The following is a 23,076-nucleotide window of genomic DNA, read 5'->3' on the forward strand; positions in this document are numbered from 1 at the left end:
ATCTTTTATGTTCCATGTCCTTCTCAGTTAGCTAATTTCTATTTGTGTTATTCCTTTTTAAGTTATTAGTAATTTAAAAGTGGATTTTTTTCAATTTAATGTTTTATTTAATCCATTATATACAAAATACTATTTCAACCAGTAAATATTTTTAACAATGAGATATTTTACTTTTTTTTTTTTTGGTGTTGTCTTCAAAATCCAGTGTTTTAGAGTCTCAGTATGAACATTAACCTTTCATGAGAAAGACTTGATCTATATTTAGATTTCATAAAATTTATAGTTGAAAAAACAAATTCACATACTCAAGTTCCTAACATACTTAAAATTGTTTTCTAATAACTGAATCAAATTAAGAGTTCTGCAGTTGGTGCTGGCTAGGAATTTAGAGAGGTGAAGGAAAGACGAGTGGTGGAATTCTGGCAACATGGCAGCCTGCAGGAGAGATAGCTGTATCTGAACACATATTCTAATTCGTGAGTGATCCTCCTTTCTGCCTCTTGTTTCTACTGAGGTATGCTTACTTACTCACTACCACACAACTGCAATTGCTATTGACTCACTATTTAAAGTATTGAAATTTTGTTACATTCTTATTTTCCTTTCTCCTCTTTCAAGCAAAATATGTCAGGATCTATCATCAATTACTTATACCTTAACTGAAGCTTGTTTACATTGTTCTGCCTCTCCCAGATTTAATTGCATTTATCTTTTACTTTTGATAAACCTTCATCTAAGAGACCTGGACACCTAGCCCATGACCCTGATGCAGACTTGACTGAGGAAAATAATCCTGATTCATGCCAAATGAAAGCTACACACTCTAATCCCACAGTGGGGCTTCAGGAGAGCGGGGCTCAGCAGAGGCAGTTGGATGCTGTAATCTCGAGATGGGTACCAAAGGCACAATGGATCATTTCCAACCAGCTCAGTGCTTATACAGCTGATAGAGCTAGGAATCAGTAGCCAATGATATCTCTCAGCGTATTTCCTTTCCTAGTATGGGCAGATATAGTTGATGATCTTTTGACTTCAAAGACTATCCCATTTAGTAACAGTTTTTCACTGAGCTCTCAATCTTTGGTCTCTAATAATATTTATTTTTTCTTTTATCTCTTTTCAAAGGAATTTCAGGTGTCAAGGGAGAGGGAGAAGAGTATTCGAGGAGTGGAGTAGTGAGCAGGGTAACCCTCCCATGGCCCCTGAAATGTTACTTGTCTCCATCCTGTGATTGTACCCAGTTGAGAATCACTAAATCTTCCATTTTACCATTAGCAAAGATTTGGTCAAGTTTAACATGTTGTTCTTTGTGTTATTAAAGCAATATTTATTTTTATTTGCTCTCCAAATAGAAAATTATAATATGGAATATACTTATTCTCACTGCACATATTTTCAGAGGTACAATAAATGTACTATTGATCTGTGCTTTGCTTTCATTCTTCAACATTCATGAAATATGCTAATATAAACTTAAAGTATAGAGAAGATTGGTTTTATTCCTTAAACTGTGTGTGTGGTTTGTAATCCAAGATTTTTTCGAGTTGTAGTGAAGTAGCTTCACACTGAAGATATCAGCTGAATTTTTTTGTGCTGGTGATGACAATAAAAGAATATTAAGAAGTGGAAAGTTGGGGCACAGAAACAGAAATATAAATCAATGGAACAGGATAGAAAGCCCAGAGAGAAACCCACACACCTGTGGTCAACTAATCTATGACAAAGGAGGCAAGGATATACAATGGAGAAAAGATAGCCTCTTCAATAAGTGGTGCTGGGAAAACTGGTCAGCTACATGTAAAAGAATGAAATTAGAATACTCCCTAACACCATACACAAAAATAAACTCAAAATGGATTCGAGACCTAAATGTAAGACCGGACACTATAAAACTCTTAGAGGAAAACATAGCAAGAACACTCTATGACATACATCACAGCAAGATCTTTTTTGTCCCATCTCCTAGAGTAATGGAAATAAAAGCAAAAATAAACAAATGGGACCTAATGAAACTTCAAAGCTTTTGCACAGCAAAGGGAACTATAAACAAGACCAAAAGACACCCCTCAGAATGGGAGAAAATATTTGCAAACAAATCAACGGACAAAGGATTAATCTCCAAAATATATAAACAGCTCATGCAGCTCAATATTAAAAAAACAAACAACCCAATCAAAAAATGGGCAGAAGACTTAAGTATACATTTTTCCAAAGAAGACATACAGATGGCCAAGAGGCACATGAAAAGATGCTCAACATCACTAATTATTAGAGAAATGCAAATCAAAACTACAATGAGTCAAAAAGAGCCATGTACCACAATGTTCATTGCAGCTCTATTTACAATAGCCAGGACATGGAAGCAACCTGTCCATTGACAGATGAATGGATAAAGAAGATGTGGCACATATATACAATGGAATATTACCCAGCCATAAAAAGAAACTAAATTGAATTATTTGTAGTGAGGTGGATGGACCTAGAGTCTGTCATACAGAGTGAAGTAAGTCAGAAAGAGAAAAGCAAATACCATATGCTACCACATATATATGGAATCTAAAAAAAAAATTGTTCTGAAGAACCTAGGGGCAGGACAGGAATAAAGACGCAGACGTAGAGAATGGACTTGAGAACACGGGGAGAGGAAGGGTAAGCTGGGACGAAGTGAGAGAGCAGCATGGACATATATACACTACCAAATGTAAAATAGATAGCTAGTGGGAAGCAGCCACATAGGACAGGGAGATCAGCTCAGTGCTTTGTGACCACCTAGAGGGGTGGGATAGGGAGGGTGGGAGGGAGACGCAAGAGGGAGGAGATATGGAGATATATGTATATGTATAGCTGATTCACTTTGTTATAAAGCAGAAACTAACACACCATTGTAAAGCAATTATACTCCAATAAAGATGTTAAAAAAAAACTACAATGAGGTATCACCTCAAACCGGTTAGAATGGGCATCATCAGAAAGTCTAACTTTTTTTTTTTTTTCCGTAAAGCTTTCTTTTTTTTTTTTCTGTAAAAACACCAAATGGTGGATGACACCTGTGCTGTGGGAGGGCCGGGAGGGCCCGGAGGCCCTGGAATGGGAGGCCACAGAGGCTTCGGCAGCGGCATCCAGGGCCGGGGCCGGGGTCGTGGTCGGGGCCAGGGCCGAGGCCGCGGAGCTCACAGAGGCAAGGCCGAGGACAAGGAGTGGCTCCCCGTCACCAAGCTAGGCCGCCTGGTCAAGGACGTGAAGATCAAGTCCCTGGAGGAGATCTATCTCTTTTCTCTGCCCATCAAGGAATCTGAGATCACTGACATTTTCTTGGGGTCATCCCTCAAGGACGAGGTTTTGAAGATCATGCCTGTGCAAAAGCAGACCCGTGCTGGCAAGCGGACCAGGTTCAAGGCATTTGTTGCCATCTGGGATTACAACGGACATGTTGGTTTGGGTGTGACGTGCTCTAAGGAGGTAGCCACTGCCATCTGTGCGGCCATCATTCTGGCCGAGTTCTCCATCGTCCCGGTGCGACGAGGCTACTGGGGGAGCAAGATTGGCAAGCCCCATTCTGTCCCTTGCAAGGTGATTGGCCACTGTGGCTCTGTGCTGGTGCGCCTCATCCCTGCCCCCAGGGTCACTGGCATCGTCTCAGCCCCTGTGCCCAAGAAGCTACTGATGATGGCTGGAATTGACGACTGCTACACCTCTGCCAGGGACTGCACTGCCACGCTGGGCAACTTCGCCAAGGCCACTTCTAATGCCATTTCCAAGACCTACAGTTATCTCACTCCTGATCTCTGGAAAGAGACCATGTTCACCAAGTCTCCATATCAGGAATTCACTGACCATCCTGTAAAGACCCACACCAGAGTTTCCATGCAGAGGACCCAGGTTCCAGCTGTAGCCACCACATAGTTTTCTATGAGAAAAATAAAGTGAATGAAACTAGTTTAAAAAAAAAAAAAGAAAATCTACAAACAACGAATGCTGGAGAGGGTGTGGAGAAAAGGGAACCCTCTTGCACTATTGGTGGGAATGTAAATTGATACAGCCACTATGCAGGACAGTATGGAGGTTCCTTAAAAAACTAAAAATAGAATTACCATATGACCCAGCAATCCCACTACTGGGCATATACCCAGAGAAAACCATCATTCAAAAAGACACATACACCCCAGTGTTCATTGCAGCACTATTTACAATAACCAGGTCATGGTAGCAACCTAAACGTCCATTGACAGATGAATGGATAAAGAAGATGTGGTACATATATACAATGGAATATTACTCAGCCCTAAAAAGGAACAAAATTGGGTCATTTGTAGAGACGTGGATGGACCTAGAGACTGTCATACAGAGTGAAGTCAGAAAGAGAAAAACAAATATCATATATTAACACATGTATGTGGAATCTAGAAAAATGGTACAGATGAAGTGGTTTGCAAGGCAGAAATAGAGACACAGATGTAGAGAACAAACGTATGGACACCAAGGGGGGAAAGTGGAGGGGGGGTGGTGGTGGGATGAATCGGGAGATTGGGATTGACATGTATACACTGATGTGGATAAAATAGATAACTAATAAGAACCTGCTGTATAAAAAAATAAAATTTAATTTAAAAAAAAGTGGAAGGTTGGGTTTCACTTCTATAGAGTGAACATTAAAGGTTATTCATGGACGGTGGGGAGACTCTGCCTGTGTGTGGCAGGAGGTACATGGGAGCTCTCGTACCTCCTGCTCAATTTTTCTGTAAACCTAAAACTTCTCTTAAAAAAAAAAAAGTCTGTTAAAAAAATATATCCAGGGGCTTCCCTGGTGGCTCAGTGGTTAAGAATCCACCTGCCAATGCAGGGGACACGGGTTCGAGCCCCGGTCCGGGAAGATCCCATATGCCATGGAGCAACTAAGCCCGTGCACCACAACTACTGAGCCTGCGCTCTAGAGCACATGAGCCACAACTACTGAGCCCGCAAGGCACCTAGAGCCTGTGCTCCACAAGAGAAGCCACCGTAATGAGAGGCCCATGCACCACAACGAAGAGTAGCCCCTGCTCGCCACAACTAGAGAGAGACCGCACACAGCAATGAAGACCCAATGCAGCCAGAAATAAAATAAATAAATAAATTTAAAAATATATATATATATATCCAAGTAGGAGTAAAACAAGGTACCCACGTAGGGTCTTCCTTGGACCACATTTTGACACAAATAATAGTTAACATTTACTGAGTTTTTAACTATATGATAGATGCTGTGCTGTGTGACTCACATGCCATAGCCAAGACTGCAACTGGTCACCACATATGTTCTTCTCAATTTTTAGCTGGGTATTTGGTTCCCTTGAATAAAGCCTTTATTTTCTTCTAGCTTCCCTTGCAGGTAGGTGTGCCAAGTAACTAAATGCCTACCCATAGGGCACAACTAGAATTGGTGAGTACTTTTTTCTCTGGACAGTGTACTCAAAGGAAGAGAGCATACCTTTTTGCCTCTTCCTCTTAATAGCTTTGCAATTCTGCCATACTCCCACACCTAGCTGAAAGGAATGCTTTCATAGTGTTGCACAGAACTAAGTTTTAACCAATAGTTATAAGCAAAAGTGAAATTGAGCAGGACCCTGTGGGGCTCCTAGGCATGGAAGCCTTCCTGTGTCCCCCATTTCTTTTTTGTAGGAAATCGGCTTCAGCCTCTATGACCTTCCCTGTGTTCCAAAGTGCAGATTCAAACAGTTGCTAATCAGGGAAGGGAGGGGATGCAGAGACAAGGGAGGAGCAGTCAAGAAACAATAGTGCAGTCTTGGGACAGGGTCCTGGTTCCGCCTCAAGGGATACACATAACAATATCTTTGAGCTCTTTTGCAGAACTAAAACCCCCAACAAGGACTTCTCTGTTGATGCAGTGATTAAGACTCCGTTCTCCCAATGCAGGGGGCCCGGGTTCGATCCCCAGTCAGGGAACTAGATCCTACGTGCATGCCGCAACTAAAAGAGTTCACATGCCACAACTAAGGAGCCCTCAAGCTGCAACTAAGGAGCCCGCCTGCCACAACTAAGACCTGGTGCAACCAAATAAATAAATAAATAACAACAACAACAAAAAACCCAACAAATGGAAGATGTTAACTACTTGATGAACCATTCTTCATTCCAGAGAGAAGGTCACAGTTTAATAACCTCAAAAACCACAGAAGCTCATCAGGAGGCCACCTGAGGCCAGATTAAGGGAATGCAGGCCCTGCACAAACATTGATCCTTATTAGCAACCCCGCCCTTGAACTATTGCTATAAAACTCCTCACCATATCCCCCCAGGTGGGGACACACAGTTCTTAAGGGCATGAGCCTGCTGTGTCCTCCTTTGCCTGACAAAGCAATAAAGCTATTCTTTTCTACTTCATCCAAAACTCTGTCTCCAAGATTTGATTTAGGACAGGTGCACAGAGGCCAAGTTTTTGACATCAAAAGTAGTTTCACGTACACTTCTGGAAAATTGTCTTTAAAAAGAGGAGGCATGATCTTCTTCACACCTTTCTTCTTTCTACTAGCTAGAAGCTCCAAATTTTTAAATTTATTTTATTTATTTTTGGCTGCATAGGGTCTTTGTTGCTGTGTGCAGGCTTTCTCTAGTTGCGGCGAGCGGGGACTACTCTTTATTGCAGTACGTGGGCTTCTCATTGAGGTGGCTTTTCGTGTTGTGGAGCACCGGCTCTAGGATCACAGGCTCCAGTAGTTGTGGCTCGCAGGCTCTAGAGCACAGGCTCAGTAGTTGTGGAGCATGGGGTTAGCTGCTCTGCAGCATGTGGTATCCTCCTGGACCAGGGCTTGAACCCGTGTTCCCTGAATTGGCAGGCGGATTCTTAACCACTGTGCCATGAGGGAAGCCCTAGAAGCTCCAGATTTTGAGAAGGTTTTGAGGATGGAAGAGCAACAAGGCAGAAGGATGGGTCCGTGAGGACTGGAACTGCTTTCAGACCCTGCCCCGTTTACTTCCAACATAATATACATCAGAGAGAAAAACTTCCATCTGACTGAACTATCCATTGTTTTTAGGTTTCTGTGTTTCATGCTAAATGGAGTCACAGTAAACACGGGATTAAATACTTAGAAGTGGGGTACTGCATCGAACAACAAAAAAAATATATCATAAATGGTACTGGCTTAGAAGTTGAGCAGCAGGTGGTATAGACTCAATATGGCAGGCTGATCTTTGGTGACAAACATTCCCCTGCTTTAGCTTGAAAAGGAGACCATGTACTGACTGAGGCTGTAGCTTTAGGGGAAATGATAGGAAAGATGAATACTTCTGTGTGTCTTGACTGCTTCTTGACACTTTCAGCAAAGCCTTACAGGCTAGAGATGGGCAGTATAGAAACAGAGATTGTTGGGACTACAGCTTTGCTAAAAGAATTGCTATCTGTCTGAGGCCTGCAATCTAAGTTGATAATTTGGGACTTTGCAGGGATGAAAGCAGGGATGAAACTACTTCTGCACCCCAAACTGAACCAGTTATAAGCAATGGCTAAAATCCAGCAGTTTTAGCAGATCAATTGCTAGCGAACAGCAGATTAAGGGTTCTTTCTTCTGACTCATCTGTTTTAAATGACTATGCGGTAACTCCATTAAATTTAGAGAGAAATGGATGGGCAGAATAATACAACCAATAAGTAAAAGACCAGTATTCAGGCTTAAAAAAACAATGTCTAAACAAGACCTTGGCTGTGATTACAAGGACAGGGAATTGACTGAAAGTAAATAAAAAGGAATTCCTATTTGAAAGAATTATATTGCCTGCAAGGAGGAACTTCTGAGAGAGCAAAGCTAGGGGCCATGAGGACTGTATTAGTCTTCTAGGGCTGCCATAACAAAATACCACTGATGGGGGCTTAAACAACAGAAATGTATTTTCTCACAGTTCTGGAGACGAGAAGCCTAGGATCAAGGTGTTAACAGGTTTGGCTTCTTCTGAGGCAGCTCTCCTTGGTGTGTAGACAGCTACCTTCTTGCTGTGTCCTCACATGGCCTTGCCTCTGATATCTCTCTCTTTTTTGAAGGACACCAGTCATATTGGATTAAGGCACCACCCTTTTAACCTTGATTACCTCCTTAAAGGCCCTATTTCCAATACAATCACATTGGGGTTTAGGACTTCAACATACAAATTTGGGGAAAACACAGTTCAGTCCATAACAAGGACAGCAAGTGAAGGAGTTCATCACCAAGAGCAGAACCAGGGAATACCGGTAGGCTAATCAAGGAACTCCATTCCCAGGCCAGGGAGTCTCCTAATTCCTGCCCAACAGGGTTTGATCATTTCTATGGACTGGTACGAGTGAGTGCTGTGTGAATGTTTCCTATTTTTCCTTATCCAATTGGAATTTTTTCTTTTTTTTAATAAATTTATTTTATTTATTTTTGGCTGCATTGGGTCTTCGTTGCTGCGCGCAGGCTTTCTCTAGTTGCGGCGAGCAGGGGCTACTCTGTTGCAGTGCGCGGGCTTCTCATTGCAGTGCCTTCTCTTGTTGTGGAACACGGGCTCTAGGCACACGGGCTTCAGTAGTTGTAGCACATGGGCTCAGTAGTTGTGGCTCACAGGCTCTAGAGCTCAGGCTCAGTAGCTGTGGCGCACGGGCTTAGCTTCTCTGCAGCATGTGGGATCTTCCCGGAACAGGGCTTGAACCTGTGTCCCCTGCATTGGCAGGCAGATTCTTAACCACTGTGCCACCAGGGAAGCCCCCAATTGGAATTTTAATTAAGGTTATTCCATTCCTGTTTTACCATTATATCAATATATTGAGTATGAGTGAGGGGGGAGGGAAAATGACTTTTAGTTTATAGATTTCTGGACTGTGAGGGCTACGACCTGCCATGATAGAGATGACTGGATATCACCCAGAGTTTCCAGACTTTGAGCTTAATGCAGTAACCAATGGCACTTTGGACTTATATCTCGAAGAGACAAGGTCTCTATGTGGAAAGAAGGAGCATGTGGATGAGTGGTCTGTGGCAAGGATAGCTATTTGTCCCCTGATACCTGCTTTCTCACTCCTTCAAGTTTTAGCTGAATATAAGATTTCCTGAAATAATGATTTCATTTCCCAGAATCCCTTGTAGCTGTGTGACTTTTCTTGGAAGTGTTTTTGAAAAGAATGAACAAACCCTACTTTACTTTTTTCCTCCTTCCTGCTGGCTGGAATGAGGACATGAATTTTGGAGTTTTATTACCCATATTACACTATAAAGTTGCCTGCTGTGGATAGCAGTGCAAAAAGAGCTAAAGAGCTAGATTCTTGTTACTGTGGACTGACTACCGATAGGCTGCTTTTATATGAGACAGAAATAAGCTATATATTTTTTTCTCCCCAATAATATTTTTATTGGTTACATGTCAATATTATAATATTTTGAATGTTTTCCATCAAATAAAATATTCAAATTATTTTCATCCATTACTTTTTATTTTTTAAAACATGGCTACTAGAAAATGTCAAATTACAAATGTGGCTCAAATTATAATTGTATTGGATAGCACTGTTTTACTTTTAGCTCTTCTGTTTAGGTTTATGCTTCAGGTTAGTTTTTGTATATGGTTTTGTTCTTTTCCTTGTGTCTGTTTTTTCCAACATCATTTGTGGAAAAGACTATCCTTTCCCCATTGAATTACCCTTACTCCTTTTTCGTGAGCAGATATGTGCAGTTCTATTGATGCACTCTTTGTTCTATTCCATTGATCTGTACTATCCTTATTCCAATACCACTTTGTTTGGAGTACCTGAGCTAAAGTTTGTACCTCTATTTTCCCTCATCACTTTCTCTCCTCCCCGAATCCACTCCCCTCTGGCAACCACCTATTTCTTCTCTGTATATATGACTCTGTTTCTGTTTAGTTATGTTTGTTCATTTGTTTTGTTTTTTATATGCCATATATAAGTGATAACGTACAGCACTTGTCTTTCTCTGTCTGACTTATTTCACTTAGCATAATACCTTCTGAGTCCATCCATGTTGTTGCAAATGGCAAGATTTCTTTCTTTTTTAAGGCTGAGTAATATACCACATCTTCTTTATTCATTCATCTATTGGTGGGCACTTAGGTTGCTTCCATATCTTGGCTATTATAAATAATGCTGCATTGAACATAGGTGTTTATATATATTTTCAAATTAGTCTTTTCATTTTGCTCGGATAAATACCCAGAAGTGGAATTGCTGAATCATATGGTATTTCCATTTTTAATTTTTTGAGGAATCTCCATACAGTTTTCCATATTGGCTACACCAATTTACATTTCCACTAACACTGCACATGTGTTCCCTTTTCTCCACACCCTCACCAACACTTTTTATTTGTTGTCTTTTTGATAATAGTCATTCTAGCAGGTATGAGGTGGTATCTCTTTCTGGTTTTGATTTGCAAGAAATAAACTATACTTTTAAAGCCAGTATTATTTGAGGTATGTTGGATTGTTCTGTTGTCAATTTGGCTAATCTGGGAGTGCATTTCCCAGAATCCCTTTCCCTGTATGATTGCAGGTTAGAGTTGACCACAAGAGGAATTTGCTCATGATTTGAGAGGCAGAAGTGAAACAGTAGTCATGTCTCTCTGAAGGTCTTCATGGTGATGAGCAAATGTCAAGGTGCTCAAGTGCCTCTAAGTTGTCCAGTCTTCTCTGTTCTATGCTAGACTCTTCTTCCCAGCCGCTAGCCCTGCTGATCAACAGCAGTTGCAGGCCCACCACCAGACACGTAGCAGTGGACACACAGAGGTTATAGTTACGGAGAGGCATAGCTTCCCATAGGGTGCTCCGTGAGCTCCCCATTCACAGTTCTACACTGGCTGATGGATGTGTTTGGCTTCTCAGATTTCCTTGTAAGCTTCCACTTGTCCACGCACTCCAGGGCTTCAGGAGGATTGCTTATGGCGACTGTTCCTCCAACTTCCCCTTCCAGATCTTTACTTCCTCAGCTCCTCCCACAGCTGTGTAAGCTGAGTTCCTTGTCTAATAATACACACAGTGGCTGTGTTCTTTCACTGAACCCTGATCGATACTTTAAGTTTTAAGACATATGTAGATCAAGTTTATCCCAACCGAATCACGTACATCATCACATTAAATCTTCCTAAGAACCATAGGAAGGTAGCACTGTTATTATGTCCATTTTACAGATGTGGAAACAGGTTTAAAGAAGTTAAGTAACAGGACTTCCCTGGCGGTCTACTGGTTAAGATTCTGGGCTTCCACTGCAGGGGGCACGGGTTCGATCCCTGGTCAGGGAACTAAGATCCCTTATGCCACGTGTGTGGCACGGCCAAAAAAAAAAGCTAAGTAATATTCTCATTGTCATGCAGGTGAAGCCAAGTTTGTAACCCACTCTACATGCTAGAGCCCAAGAGCTTAAGCCCAAGACCTTAGTATATATCCACTTACTGTCCAGGAGTTCTACTCTGATTCTTTTTTTTTTTTTTTCTATTCTGATTCTTATCCTTTTTTGCTTTAGTGGTTTTATGTTGAAAGTCAATCACACTACCTGATCAGACAACCATATTTTACAAGAAACAATCAATAAAGATTGCCAATATGTTATCAGGATTTAGTTAACAGCTTGGGAAAGAATCAGTTTTATTGAAAGTCTGTTCATCTATCTCCATTTCAGGTCCCCAAAAGCAAAACCCCTGGTTAGGTAAAGCTCCACTCCAAGCCAGTTCTAGGGTCTGTTTTTCATTTTGTTTAATGATTAAAAGCTGAGGAAAGACAGCCTTAGCATATTACCTACGGAAGCAGAGACCGTAGGCTGAGTTGCCACAATCAATTTGTGTGTGTGTGTGTGTGTGTGTGTGTGTGTGTGTGTACCAAAAGAAGCATTAATTCTCATAATTTTTATTAAATCATCCTGAATCAAGAGTTTCAAAACAACCTATTTTTTCAGTATTTTTGCAGATTATATTCCATTATACGTTGTTACGAGATAATGGGTGTAATCCTTGTGCTCTACAGTCAATCCTTGTTGCTTATCTATTCTATATGTAGTAGTTTGTATGTGTTAATCTTATACCTCTAATTTGTCCCTCCCCTCTTCTCTTTGCCCCACAAAAGTTTGTTTTCTACGTCTGTGAGTCTGTTTCTGCTTTGTATATACATTCATTTGTATTATTTTTTTAGATTCCACATAGAAGTGATATAATACAGTGTTTGTCTTTCTCTGTCTGACTTATTTCACTATGCATAATATTCTCTAGGTCCATCCATGTTGCTGGAAATGGCAGTATTTCATCCTTTTTTATGACTAATATTCCATTGTATGTATATATATATATATATATATATATATATATATATATATATGTACCACATCTTCTTAATTCGGTCATCTGTTGTTGGGCACTTTGGTTACTCCACATCTTAGCTATTGTAAATAGTGCTGCTGTGAACATTGGGCTGCATGTAGCTTTTCAAATTAGTGTTTTCATTTTTTCAAGATATATACCCAGGAGTGGAATTGATGGATCATATGATGGTTCTATTTTTAACTATTTTAAGGAACCTCCATATGGTTTTCCATAGTGGCTGCACCAATTTACATTACCACCAACAGTTTACAAAGGTTCCCTTTTCTCCACATCCTCTCCAACATTTGTTATTTGTTGGCTTTTTGGTGATAGACATTCTGACGTGGGTGACGTCATACCTCATTGTGGTCTTGATTTGCATTTCTCTAATAACTGGTGATATTGAGCAACTTTCATGTGCCTGTGCATGTCTTCTTTGGAAAAATGTTTATTCAAGTCTTCTGCCCATTTTTCAATTGGATTTTTTTTGTTTTGTTTTGTTTTTTGATATCGCGTTGTACGAGCAGTTTGTATATTTTGGCTCTTGTCAGTTGCATCATTTGCAAATATTTTCTCCCATTCAGTAAGTTGTCTTTTTGTTTTGTTGATGGTTTCCTTTGCTGTGCAAAAGCTTTTAAGCTTTTGTCAAATGCTTTTTCTGCATCTATTGGATGATCATGTAGTTTTCGTCTTTCCTTTTGTTAATGTGGTATATCACATTGATTGATTTGTATAGGTTGAACCATCTTTGTGATCCTGGAATAAATCCCACTCAATCATGGTGTATGATCCTTTTTATGTATTGTTGGATTTGGTTTGCTAATATTTTGTTAAGGATTTTTGCATCTATATTCATCAGAGTTATTGGCCTGTAGTTTTCTTTTTTTGTAGGGTCTTTATCTGGTTTTGATATCAGGGTAATGGTGATCTTGTAGAATGAATTTAAGAATGTTCCTTCGTCTTCAATTTTTTGGAATAGTTTGAGAAGGATAGGTATAAGTTCTTCATTATATAAAGTAACCTAACTCTTTAGAGAAGACACATTTGGCAATAGACAAATTTGCATACATTATGGCTCTTTGTCTTGACATTTTAGTGTGTATTTCCTAGGAACAAGGATATTCTGTTATGAAAGCACTGTACAGTTATCCAATTCAAAAATTTGACATTGATACTTTATTCTAGGAATCATATTCTGATTTTGTCTCAGTAATGCCCTTTATGTTACATTTTTTATTTTGAGGATGGGATCCAAGATCACATATTGCATTTAGTTGTCATGTTTCTTTAGTCTCCTTCGATCTGGAAAAATTCCTTAGTCTTTGCTTTCGTAACATTGACATTTTAAAAGAATCTATTATATTTTGCAGAATGTTTCTCAGTTTGGGTTTGTCTGATGTTTCCTCATGATTTGATTCGGGTTATGCATTCCCGACTGAAGAATAATAAAAGCGATAAGTCTTCCTCAGGATATCAGATCTGGTGGGAACACTAATACTTCGTTTTATTTTCATTGTTTTCTACTGTGGTGCATATAATTTTCTCTCCCCAAATCCAGCCCCAATCAATTCTGAAATAACAGGTCAGAGCCTGACATTGGGGTGTAAATGAAAATGAAGTCAGAAGTATGGTACCTTTGTGGGATTTACCATATACACATACTCACAGGGAAGGGAGAAAGAAGGCAGGCAACGTGGAGAATTGCTACAAGGTACTTTTGAATTCTCTTAGATCTCAGTACTTTATAGGGAATCTGAGGCCTCATTTTCTTGGCCAGTGTGGAAGATACCATCAGCACCATGCTCATTTCCCCACTACTTACTGTTTCTATACATGCAGACAGTGGCTTTCTCTCAGCCTAGGTGCAGAGCAGGTTCTAAGTGCTGGGGAGTTAACACCCCTGGGGAAAACCCTCAGCAAGTGACTAATAAGAATGAGAGAATAAATACCCCAGCTTCCTCTCCAGCTGGTGGGATACCTCTCAGGGGTTCCCAGCATGATTCAGCCTCAGCTAGCCCCAAGGGTAACTTGCTAATTACTGCCTTACCTCTCCTTTCCCAGTCAAGGCTTCCTAGGATCACCTCTCAAACTACTTGCATTGAAATCTTTTGTGTAGGGTCTGCTTCTAAAGAATCTGCCCTAAGCTCAGTTATGGGGCTGTCCCAAAATAATTGGCTAAAATTCTCCATTTTATCAAGCTTGAAATTTTACCCATTAGAGATGCATATGAGGTGTCAGGTATTAAGTTGAGAAATTCAAATACCCCTTGCAGGATTAAAAATTGACTATCATTTTTTTTTCATATGTTAGGGAAAATTAATTGGTTACATTGCTTTCCTCTTATTAATATTCAACCTGGCCTCAGTATTGCTCAGCAAAATCATTAAGCATCATGAAGTAAGTAAATTCGTACTGCCTCATTCTGGAGCAGGCCTAATAGAATTATCTATGTCAGAAGGAGTATGATATCAATCCTACATCTGCCATTTGGCGTTGAGAGACTGAATATACAAATGGACAATGGCCAGACCATATATAAAAATAGAACTCTGACCTGTAAGGGGGATCAGAATATGTCACTGAACATCAATATGTTTTGGCATATTGATAATTTTGAGCTGAAGGCAATTGAGAAACAGCAGATGTAGGAAGGACTCTCTGGCCTCCCCCTTTCTGCCTAAAAGTAGATCATAAATTTCCCATGAGAAAGGTGGCCTCCTGGTGCCAGGAAGAAGAGACCATTCTTATCACCAGAGACAGAGAGTCAACACCAAGATGAGGCTGCACAAGCAAACCTTAGCAAAGTAACCCTTATCTTCCATTAGTTTCCCCCGTGTATTTATTTTGTAGTCGCTTTCCCACAATTACTGCCCAGAGAAGCGTAAACTCCTTTCCTTTGTCTAGTCATTTCACCACAATTTATAGCCCTTTGTTAAAATGGTATGTCAGCCTGTGAGTCTAACCACTTCTTTGGGGTTTCGAGTTCTCTCTGAAGCCCCCCATACCATGTAAAAATATTAACATCAAATAAAACTTGTGTGCTTTTCTCCTCTTGATTGGTCTTTTGTCAGCTTAATTCTCAGAGCACAGGAACTGAACCTAAGAGGGTAGGAGAAAAGTTTTTTCTCCCCTACACCCATAACCTGAAGCTACCTGTCCCAGAAACCAATCCATTATTTACAATAACCAGCTCAGAAAGCCAGCACGCAAGTCAGACTTGTAGAAGTCAGATTGCTATCTCTAGTGATAGTCCTGGAAACCAAACAATAACCCCCGTGACAACTAGCCCCATATGGCCAAGACTTGATTAATAATTGATAGCTTCCCTAATTTTTGTTTCCATTTCCAACTTAGGACCAACCAGAAAAAGCCATATATGCACCCTAACCTATCATGTAGGATGCCCCACTTCTAGTTAGCTTGCCTACAGTTTCCCCATGCCAATGACCTTTATTTGGGGCATATTTGAAGCCTTCCCTTTTCTTCACTATGAAGTTTTCCCACTCCTCTGCCTGCCTTTGAGTCTTTGCCAAAACACGAGTGATAGTGGCTGACTCCCTTGCTATAGGTCTTTGTTTTTATTTCCACAGAATGCCCACCCTTGTAACTTGGGGCTAGTGTTTGAAGTTATTCCTTATCCTCTCCATCTATATTGCCCTAATATCAATGGCTTGCAGTTTTAGACTTCCAAATATAATGATGCTTTTCATCCCTGGATAAGATTGCACTTTAATCTTAGCGAGACAGAATTTTAGGACACCAAGAGAAAAAGGCCATGAGATTTCACATGTCCTTTTCCTGCCATCAGATTTACTCACAAAAACAATATTTAGATTTTACCAGTACTGCTTTTGTCCCTTATCCTTTGCTTGAAGGTGTGAATCTACAATTGTGTGAAGTTTCCTAATCTCCTAATATAGTTCTGCACCCTCAGTGTCTGAAGGCTGGAGACTCTTGAGTGGCTGCCTGCAGCTTTACTATTGAGTGTCTTCAGAGAACCTTCCAAGGGAGGTAAGAGAGTGTCTCGACCATGTTAGATCCACGTGGTGTAACTGCCTTACAACCTCTCAGGCTGGTGATTTACTTATTTGTTCTCAGCCCTCATTCTCACACTTGTGTGCTCTGCTGGACATTGTAAGGTGCTTATATTCTGTAACCTCCATATATCCGATGATTTTTGGTCAGATCCTGCCAATGGAGGGAGATTAAAAGCAAGAGAAGGGGAGATGTAACTCTCTTTTTCCAGTTTGGAACAGTGGTTGAAACAACAAAGACTGCACCAGTGATAAAAGAATGGAGGTGGCAATAGTACTGGTGGCAGAGGCAACAGTAGCAGTGATGTCTAGGGCAGGGAAAGCTGCAGTGACTCGATCAGCAGCCGATGGTTGCAGGTTCCTGGGCTGCAGCTCAGGCAGCTGGGCTCCAATAGCAGAAACCTCACCTGCACACACCCTTGGCCTCTGCTTAATGATTTTGCTCTCCTAGCCTGGGAATGGTAGTGTTGATTACTCAAAGGTCACCTTCCCCTCTCCAGACTTCCCAACAAGTTTAACCAATTCCTTTATTTAAATATCTTCTGGTTGAAATAACTAAATTGGTTCTTGTTTTCCTAATTGCGTAATAATGGTAAAGATACTCATTGAAGATATTCAATTAGAATTCTGCCCAAAGTGAAATCTCTGTGCATCTTTCTTTTGTTCTCTTTGGGGTATAAAGGGACAAGTTTCTCTCTTATCTCTTTGGGAAGATATTTGCCTTAGAGAAAGAGCCTCAGGCAGTGGATTTGCATAGATTATTCATTCTTTCTTAGTGCAGATACGTAAACATATTTCATAAAAAGACTCTCATGACCTTGACCTACTTTGCTTAAGAATAACACATGATATTTTAGTACTCTTTGTTGATAAATTTAAAAAATATAAACAATAAAACAATAAACATTAAAAAAAATCATTACCAGGGCTGAGCCCCATGTGGAGATCTTCCAGAATATCTCCCATAACACAGGTTTTTCCCAATCAGTAGTCTGAGTTATGGTGAAGGGTTGTAAGGTAAATTAACATCTGTCATTCTCAAACACGAGTTTCCCTCTGTATGAAGTCCAGTTATGCGCTGGTGTGGAAGCACTGTTTTTTGTTTTTGTTTTAAATGCTTCTTTGGCAATAAGAATAGTGCCCTAAGCCCATGAGTCTCTCCTCATCCTTGCAGCCCTGACCATCCTGGCCCCCGCCCTGGAACCTCCCAGACCTTCCTAAATTCAAGCAGCTAAAGGGTAAATGACCCTGCTTCAGAACTGTGACCAGTGTCCTTTCTGATTGGTTGATGTCCATGCCAGTCACTACTGGGCTGGGCTCTGGCACCACTTGTCTAGTCCACATCTACAAGGCACCTGCCTTGGTGAGAGTTGGATCCTAAGCCCAGTGGGGAAGACTGGGCCTCAGTTGTGGCTCTGGCACTCCAGCATCCAAGACCCAGGATACACCTAAGAATCCCCTGTTGATGGTCCCGAGTGACCCTCATACAACTGCTTTTGGGAGCTGTAGTCTCTGTAGAATCTTAGCTTTGAGCGAAAAAAGGAGAGAAAATGCAGTGGGCAGGTCATAGCAGGGGCAAATGTAGCCATGGATAGATAGAGCTCTGTACTTTCTGCTGGCATTGCAGATACTCTCAAAACAGAGGGGAAGATGCAGGAAAAGGCAAGGCTCTTGGAGTCAGTTTGGAGCCAAGAGTGATCTGAGGTATAGAAACCACTTTTTAATATTCATGTTGAATTTCATATCCATTTAATGGTGATGAATTCATTAAAACTCATGGAATGCCCATTGATCAAGAACATTAATTTTATCAATAAAAATGTTAGCTAATACGTTTTCTCTGTGTCAGGCTGTAGTCTAAAAGTATATTAACTCATTTAAGAAATCATCATCAATCATATTTTTTTTAAATAGTTCTTTTTTTAAAAAATTTTACTTATTATTTTTGGCTTCATTGCTCCACGCGGGTTTTCTCTAGTCGCGGCGAGCAGGGGCTACCCTTCATTGCGGTCCATGGGCTTCTCATTGCGGTGGCTTCTCCTGTTGTGGAGCACGGGGTCTAGGAGCACGGGCTTCAGTAGCTGTGGCTCACAGGCTCAGTAGTTGTGGCGCATGGGCTTAGTTGCTCCGCGGCGTGTGGGATCTTCCCAGACCAGGGATTGAACCCACGTCCCCTGCATTGGCAGGCGGATTCTTAACCATTGCGCCACCAGGGAAGTCCCCAATCATATTTTTAAAATGAGAAAATTGAGGCATAGAAAATAATTTAAGATTTATTTGACCAGCCAGCATTTGAACCCAGGCAACCTAACCTGGCACATGAGCACACATTAATTGCCACCTTTCATCTGGCCTGAAGGATTATCTTTGTCTTATTTTTAAATGGTGTTGCCTCTCTGATTGTTGATAATATGTATATTGATTACATAAAAATTAATTATTATTAAAAATGTTTTACTAAAAAAATTTTGAATGGAATGGCTTTTAGTTCAGCAGAAACTGAGAAATCAGCACCGTGAAAAACACTGCTGGTGTTAAGAAAAATTGAAAACTTATTTATATTACAAGCCATTTGATGCCTATCAATTCAATTAAAATGTTGGAAAAATTTTATGGCAGTTCTGTCCATGGAATCATGACTCATACTGGAGCATCTTTTAGCTAGTGAGAGCTGCATCAAAGAGTAACACCAAATATTTTGAAAAATCAACAAATTACTTGGAAATTAGAATAATTTGAAGAACAGTCTGTACCCAGCTTTTATCCTATAGTACACAGTTCTACACAGACACATCCATACCTACAAGGATAAAAAGTTTTATACAGATACACACACACACACACACACACACACACACATATATATACACATATACACACATATCTTTTATAAATAAAAAGTTTTATATACATATACACACACATATATATACATATATCTTTTATAATTTAGAAATGGAAATTATATTTAATTTTTTTACATTTATATATTGATATATATGTTAATTTACAATACATATAGATGATCATATATGCTGAATATCAACTCCAGTTGCAAATATCAGCCAACCTCATCTCAAACATGCTAAAATAGTCAGTGAAGAAATTTATTTTTTCTCACATAACTAGTAGTCCAGGGTAGGTTGCAGGCTTAGTAATGCCATCAAGGGCCTTTCCATATCTGCTCTGTTTTCCTCAGCATGAGAGGACCCTTAGGCGGGAGCCCCTCATAATCTCAGCACAGCCTTCCTGCTGTTACATCTGTGTTGGTTTAAAACATCCCTACAAATTTTTTAATACTCCTCCCTGCAAAAGTGGAGCATAATCCCCCTCCTCTTAAATGTGGGCTTCATTTAGTGATGCAATTTTTACGAACAGAATGTCATGGAAATGACAGCGTGTTGCTCCTGAAATTAGGACATAAAGGCATTGTGGTTTCCTCCTTATACTTTCTCTCGGATCACTTACTTTGGGGAAAGCCAGCTACCATGTCATGAAGACACTCAATTAACCCTATGGAGAGGTCCACAAGGCAAGTAACAAGCCTCCTGCTAAGAACCAGCAATGAACTGAGACCTTCTGCCAACAGCCATGTGAGGGCACCATCTTAGAAGTAAATCTCCTAGCTCTGGTCAAGCCTTCAGATGACTGCAGCCCTAGCAAATATCTCAACCACAACTTCATGAGAGACCCTGAGCCAGAGCCACCCAGCTAAGCTGCTCCTGAATTCCTGACTTACACTGTGGAATACTAAATATTCAAGATAATAAATGTAAATTGCAACATAGTACTAGATAACTAGTGTCATATCTATATATGACAACAGTTATGGGAAGAAAGGAGTAGCTCTTCTCTTTCTCTCTTTTTTTTAAATTCTTTTGAGAAACTTTTCTGAGGCTTCCCAGCAGACTTCTTTGTACATTTCACCGGCCAGACTTAGGTCACATTCCAATTTCTCAATCACTGACTGGTAAGAGAATATTACCATGATTGGCTTATGTTGAACAAGATCCACCACCCTGAGCTGGAGCTGGAGTCAGCTTCTCTGAAAACAGAAGACTGTATAGAGATAGTGACTTCTGTTGGGAAGGAAGTAGGGTAGAGGAATGGATATTGAGGTGACTCAATCAAGATAGTCTAGAGCATGCTGTGTAACAAATAGCCACCAATTCTTAATGGCATAACACACCAAAAGTACATTTCTCTCTCATCCTACCTACCAGTGTGGTTTGGCTAGAAGACTCCGGCTGAAAGGGGTTTTCAGCTCAACATTTGCTTCTGTGATCTCCCAGAGATGGGATGGGAAAGTGGTGAATGGTTTACTGCGTCCTAAAGCTTTTTCCTGGAAATGACACATACCACCCCCTCTCCTATCTTATTGACCGAAGTATGTATACCTAATTTCACAGTGATCAGATAATTCAATCTTATGTTGTGACCAGAAACTGGAAACGCGGAAATATTTGGTGAACATCACTGATGAGTTACCAGGAGAAAAGCAGTGTCTGAAAAAGCTGCTTGCTGGAGGGACCAGGAATTGGGGTTGTAGTATGAAAACAGACTTTCCACACTCTACCCTCCAACGTTTGCAAACCTCTTAAGGAATCTCTCTTTTCCTGTTCTTTAAGAGCTGAAGTGGTTGAATAGATCAGATGTTAGGCACGTGGTACGGGAGAGATCCTAGCTTAATTGCTGGTGCTAGATCTTAGCATAGCATGTGTGAACAGGTCTTAGCAGACTAACTGAAAATTTCAGTGAAAACAGTATTGACTCAGCATCAGGTATGTAATCGCAGTCTGATATCAGGTCCAATAATGTGTAATTGCGCTAATAAACCTAAAGTTATAAATAACATATTGAAATGTTAAACTGCTGCAGTGTTGAGATCTGCAGGTCAGTAGCTCACTTTTTGCAGGATTCTTCATGCTTGTGAAGTGGCTCTTATTCTAACAAGATGCATGGAAGCCTCCTGGGCAAGGAAACAGATCAGTTCTCCCGCTAGGCTAGTCCTCTAGTTCCAGTCCTGCAAAGGTCCTGACCTACTGACTTCAGGTTCCCCTCTTTGCCTTTATCTTTTGAGTGTTTTTTTTCCTTTTTTTTTTTTATTGTGGTAAAAGTCACATAATATAAAACATACTATTTTAACCATATTTAACTGTACAGTTCAGTGGCACTAAGTACATTCAGATTGTTGTGCAACTCTCACCATCATCCATCTCCCGAATTTTTCGCCTTCCTAAACAGAAACTCTGTCCCCTTTAAACCCTAACTCCCCACTCCCCCTCCCCCCTGGCATCTACCAGTGTACTTCTGACTCCATGAATTTGACTATTCTAGGTACCTCATATAAGAGGAATTAAACAATATTTGTCTGCACCTAATGTATATTGGAATGCATTTTTTTTTTGGAATGCATTTGTTTAATAAATTTATTTATTTATTTATTATCTTTGGCTGTGTTGGGTCCTCGCTTCTGTGCGAGGGCTTTCTCTAGTTGCGGCAAGCGGGGGCCACTCTTCATCGCGGTGCGCGGGCCTCTCACTGTCGCGGCCTCTCGTTGCGGAGCACAGGCTCCAGACGCGCAGGCTCAGTCGTTGTGGCTCACGGGCCTAGTAGCTCCGCGGCATGTGGGATTTTCCCAGACCAGGGCTCGAACCCGTGTCCCCTGCATTGGCAGGCAGACTCTCAACCACTGCGCCACCAGGGAAGCCCCTGGAATGCATTTTTAAGGCTAACTTAATATATGTCCTGCAAACAGATTGTACCTTCTTTTTTTCCCCTGTGCTATACAGTAGGCACTCAGCAGCCGTCTACTTCATACATAGTAGTGTGCATATGTCAATCCCAATCTCCCAATCCATCCCATCCCCTCTCTCCCCTTGGTGTCCATATGTTTGTTCTCTATGTCTGTGTCTCTATTTCTGCTTTGCAAGTAGGTTCATCTGTACCATTTTTCTAAACTCCACATATATGCATTAATATACGATATTTGTTTTTCTCTTTCTGACTTACTTCACTCTGTATGACAGTCTCTAACCACGTCTCCACAAATGGCACAATTTTGTTCCTTTTTATGGCTGAGTAAATATTCCATTGTATATAGGTACCACATCTTCTTTATCCATTCCTCTGTTGATGGACATTTAGGTAGCTTCCATGTCCTGGCTATTGTAAATAGTGCTGCACTGAACATTGGGGTGCATGTATTTTTTGGAATTATGGTTTTCTCCAGGTATATGCCCAGGAGTGGGATTGCTGGGTCATATGGTAGTTCTATTTTTAGTTTTTTAAGGAACCTCCATACTGTTCTCCATAGTGGCTGTATCCATTTACATTCCGACCAACAGTGTAAGATGGTTCCCTTTTCTCCACACCCTCTGCAGCATTTATTGTTTGTAGATTTTTTGATGATGGCCATTCTGATTGGTATGAGGTGGTACCTCATTGTAGTTTTGATTTGCATTTCCCTAATAATTAGTGATGTTGAGCATTTTTCATGTGCCTCTTGGCCATCTGCATGTCTTCTTTCGAGAAAAGTCTATTTAGGTCTTCTGCCCATTTTTTGATTGGATTGTTTGTTTTTTTGATATTGAGCTGCATGAGCTGTTTGTATATTTTGGAGATTAATCCATTGTCAGCTGCTTCATTTGCAAATATTTTCTCTCATTCTGAGGGTTGTCTTTTCATCTTGTTTATGGTCTCCTTTACTGTGCAAAAGCTTTTAAGTTTAATTA

General features: G+C 40.5%; 1 protein-coding gene across 1 annotated transcript; it reads left to right on the forward strand.

Moving 5' to 3' along the window:
* Positions 1-3,033: 3,033 nt before the first annotated feature.
* Positions 3,034-3,903, forward strand: LOC133100879 (small ribosomal subunit protein uS5-like). Its single transcript, XM_061205373.1, has one exon. It carries the CDS (start codon positions 3,034-3,036, stop codon positions 3,901-3,903), a length of 870 nt encoding a protein of 289 aa, XP_061061356.1.
* The last annotated feature ends 19,173 nt before the right edge of the window (positions 3,904-23,076 follow it).

Source organism: Eubalaena glacialis, chromosome 11 (assembly GCF_028564815.1).
Source record: "Eubalaena glacialis isolate mEubGla1 chromosome 11, mEubGla1.1.hap2.+ XY, whole genome shotgun sequence".
Classification (NCBI taxonomy): domain Eukaryota; kingdom Metazoa; phylum Chordata; class Mammalia; order Artiodactyla; family Balaenidae; genus Eubalaena; species Eubalaena glacialis.

Excerpts from the sequence above, each read along its gene's own strand:
- LOC133100879 (XM_061205373.1), top strand. The coding sequence starts at position 3,034 with ATGGTGGATGACACCTGTGCTGTGGGAGGGCCGGGAGGGCCCGGAGGC.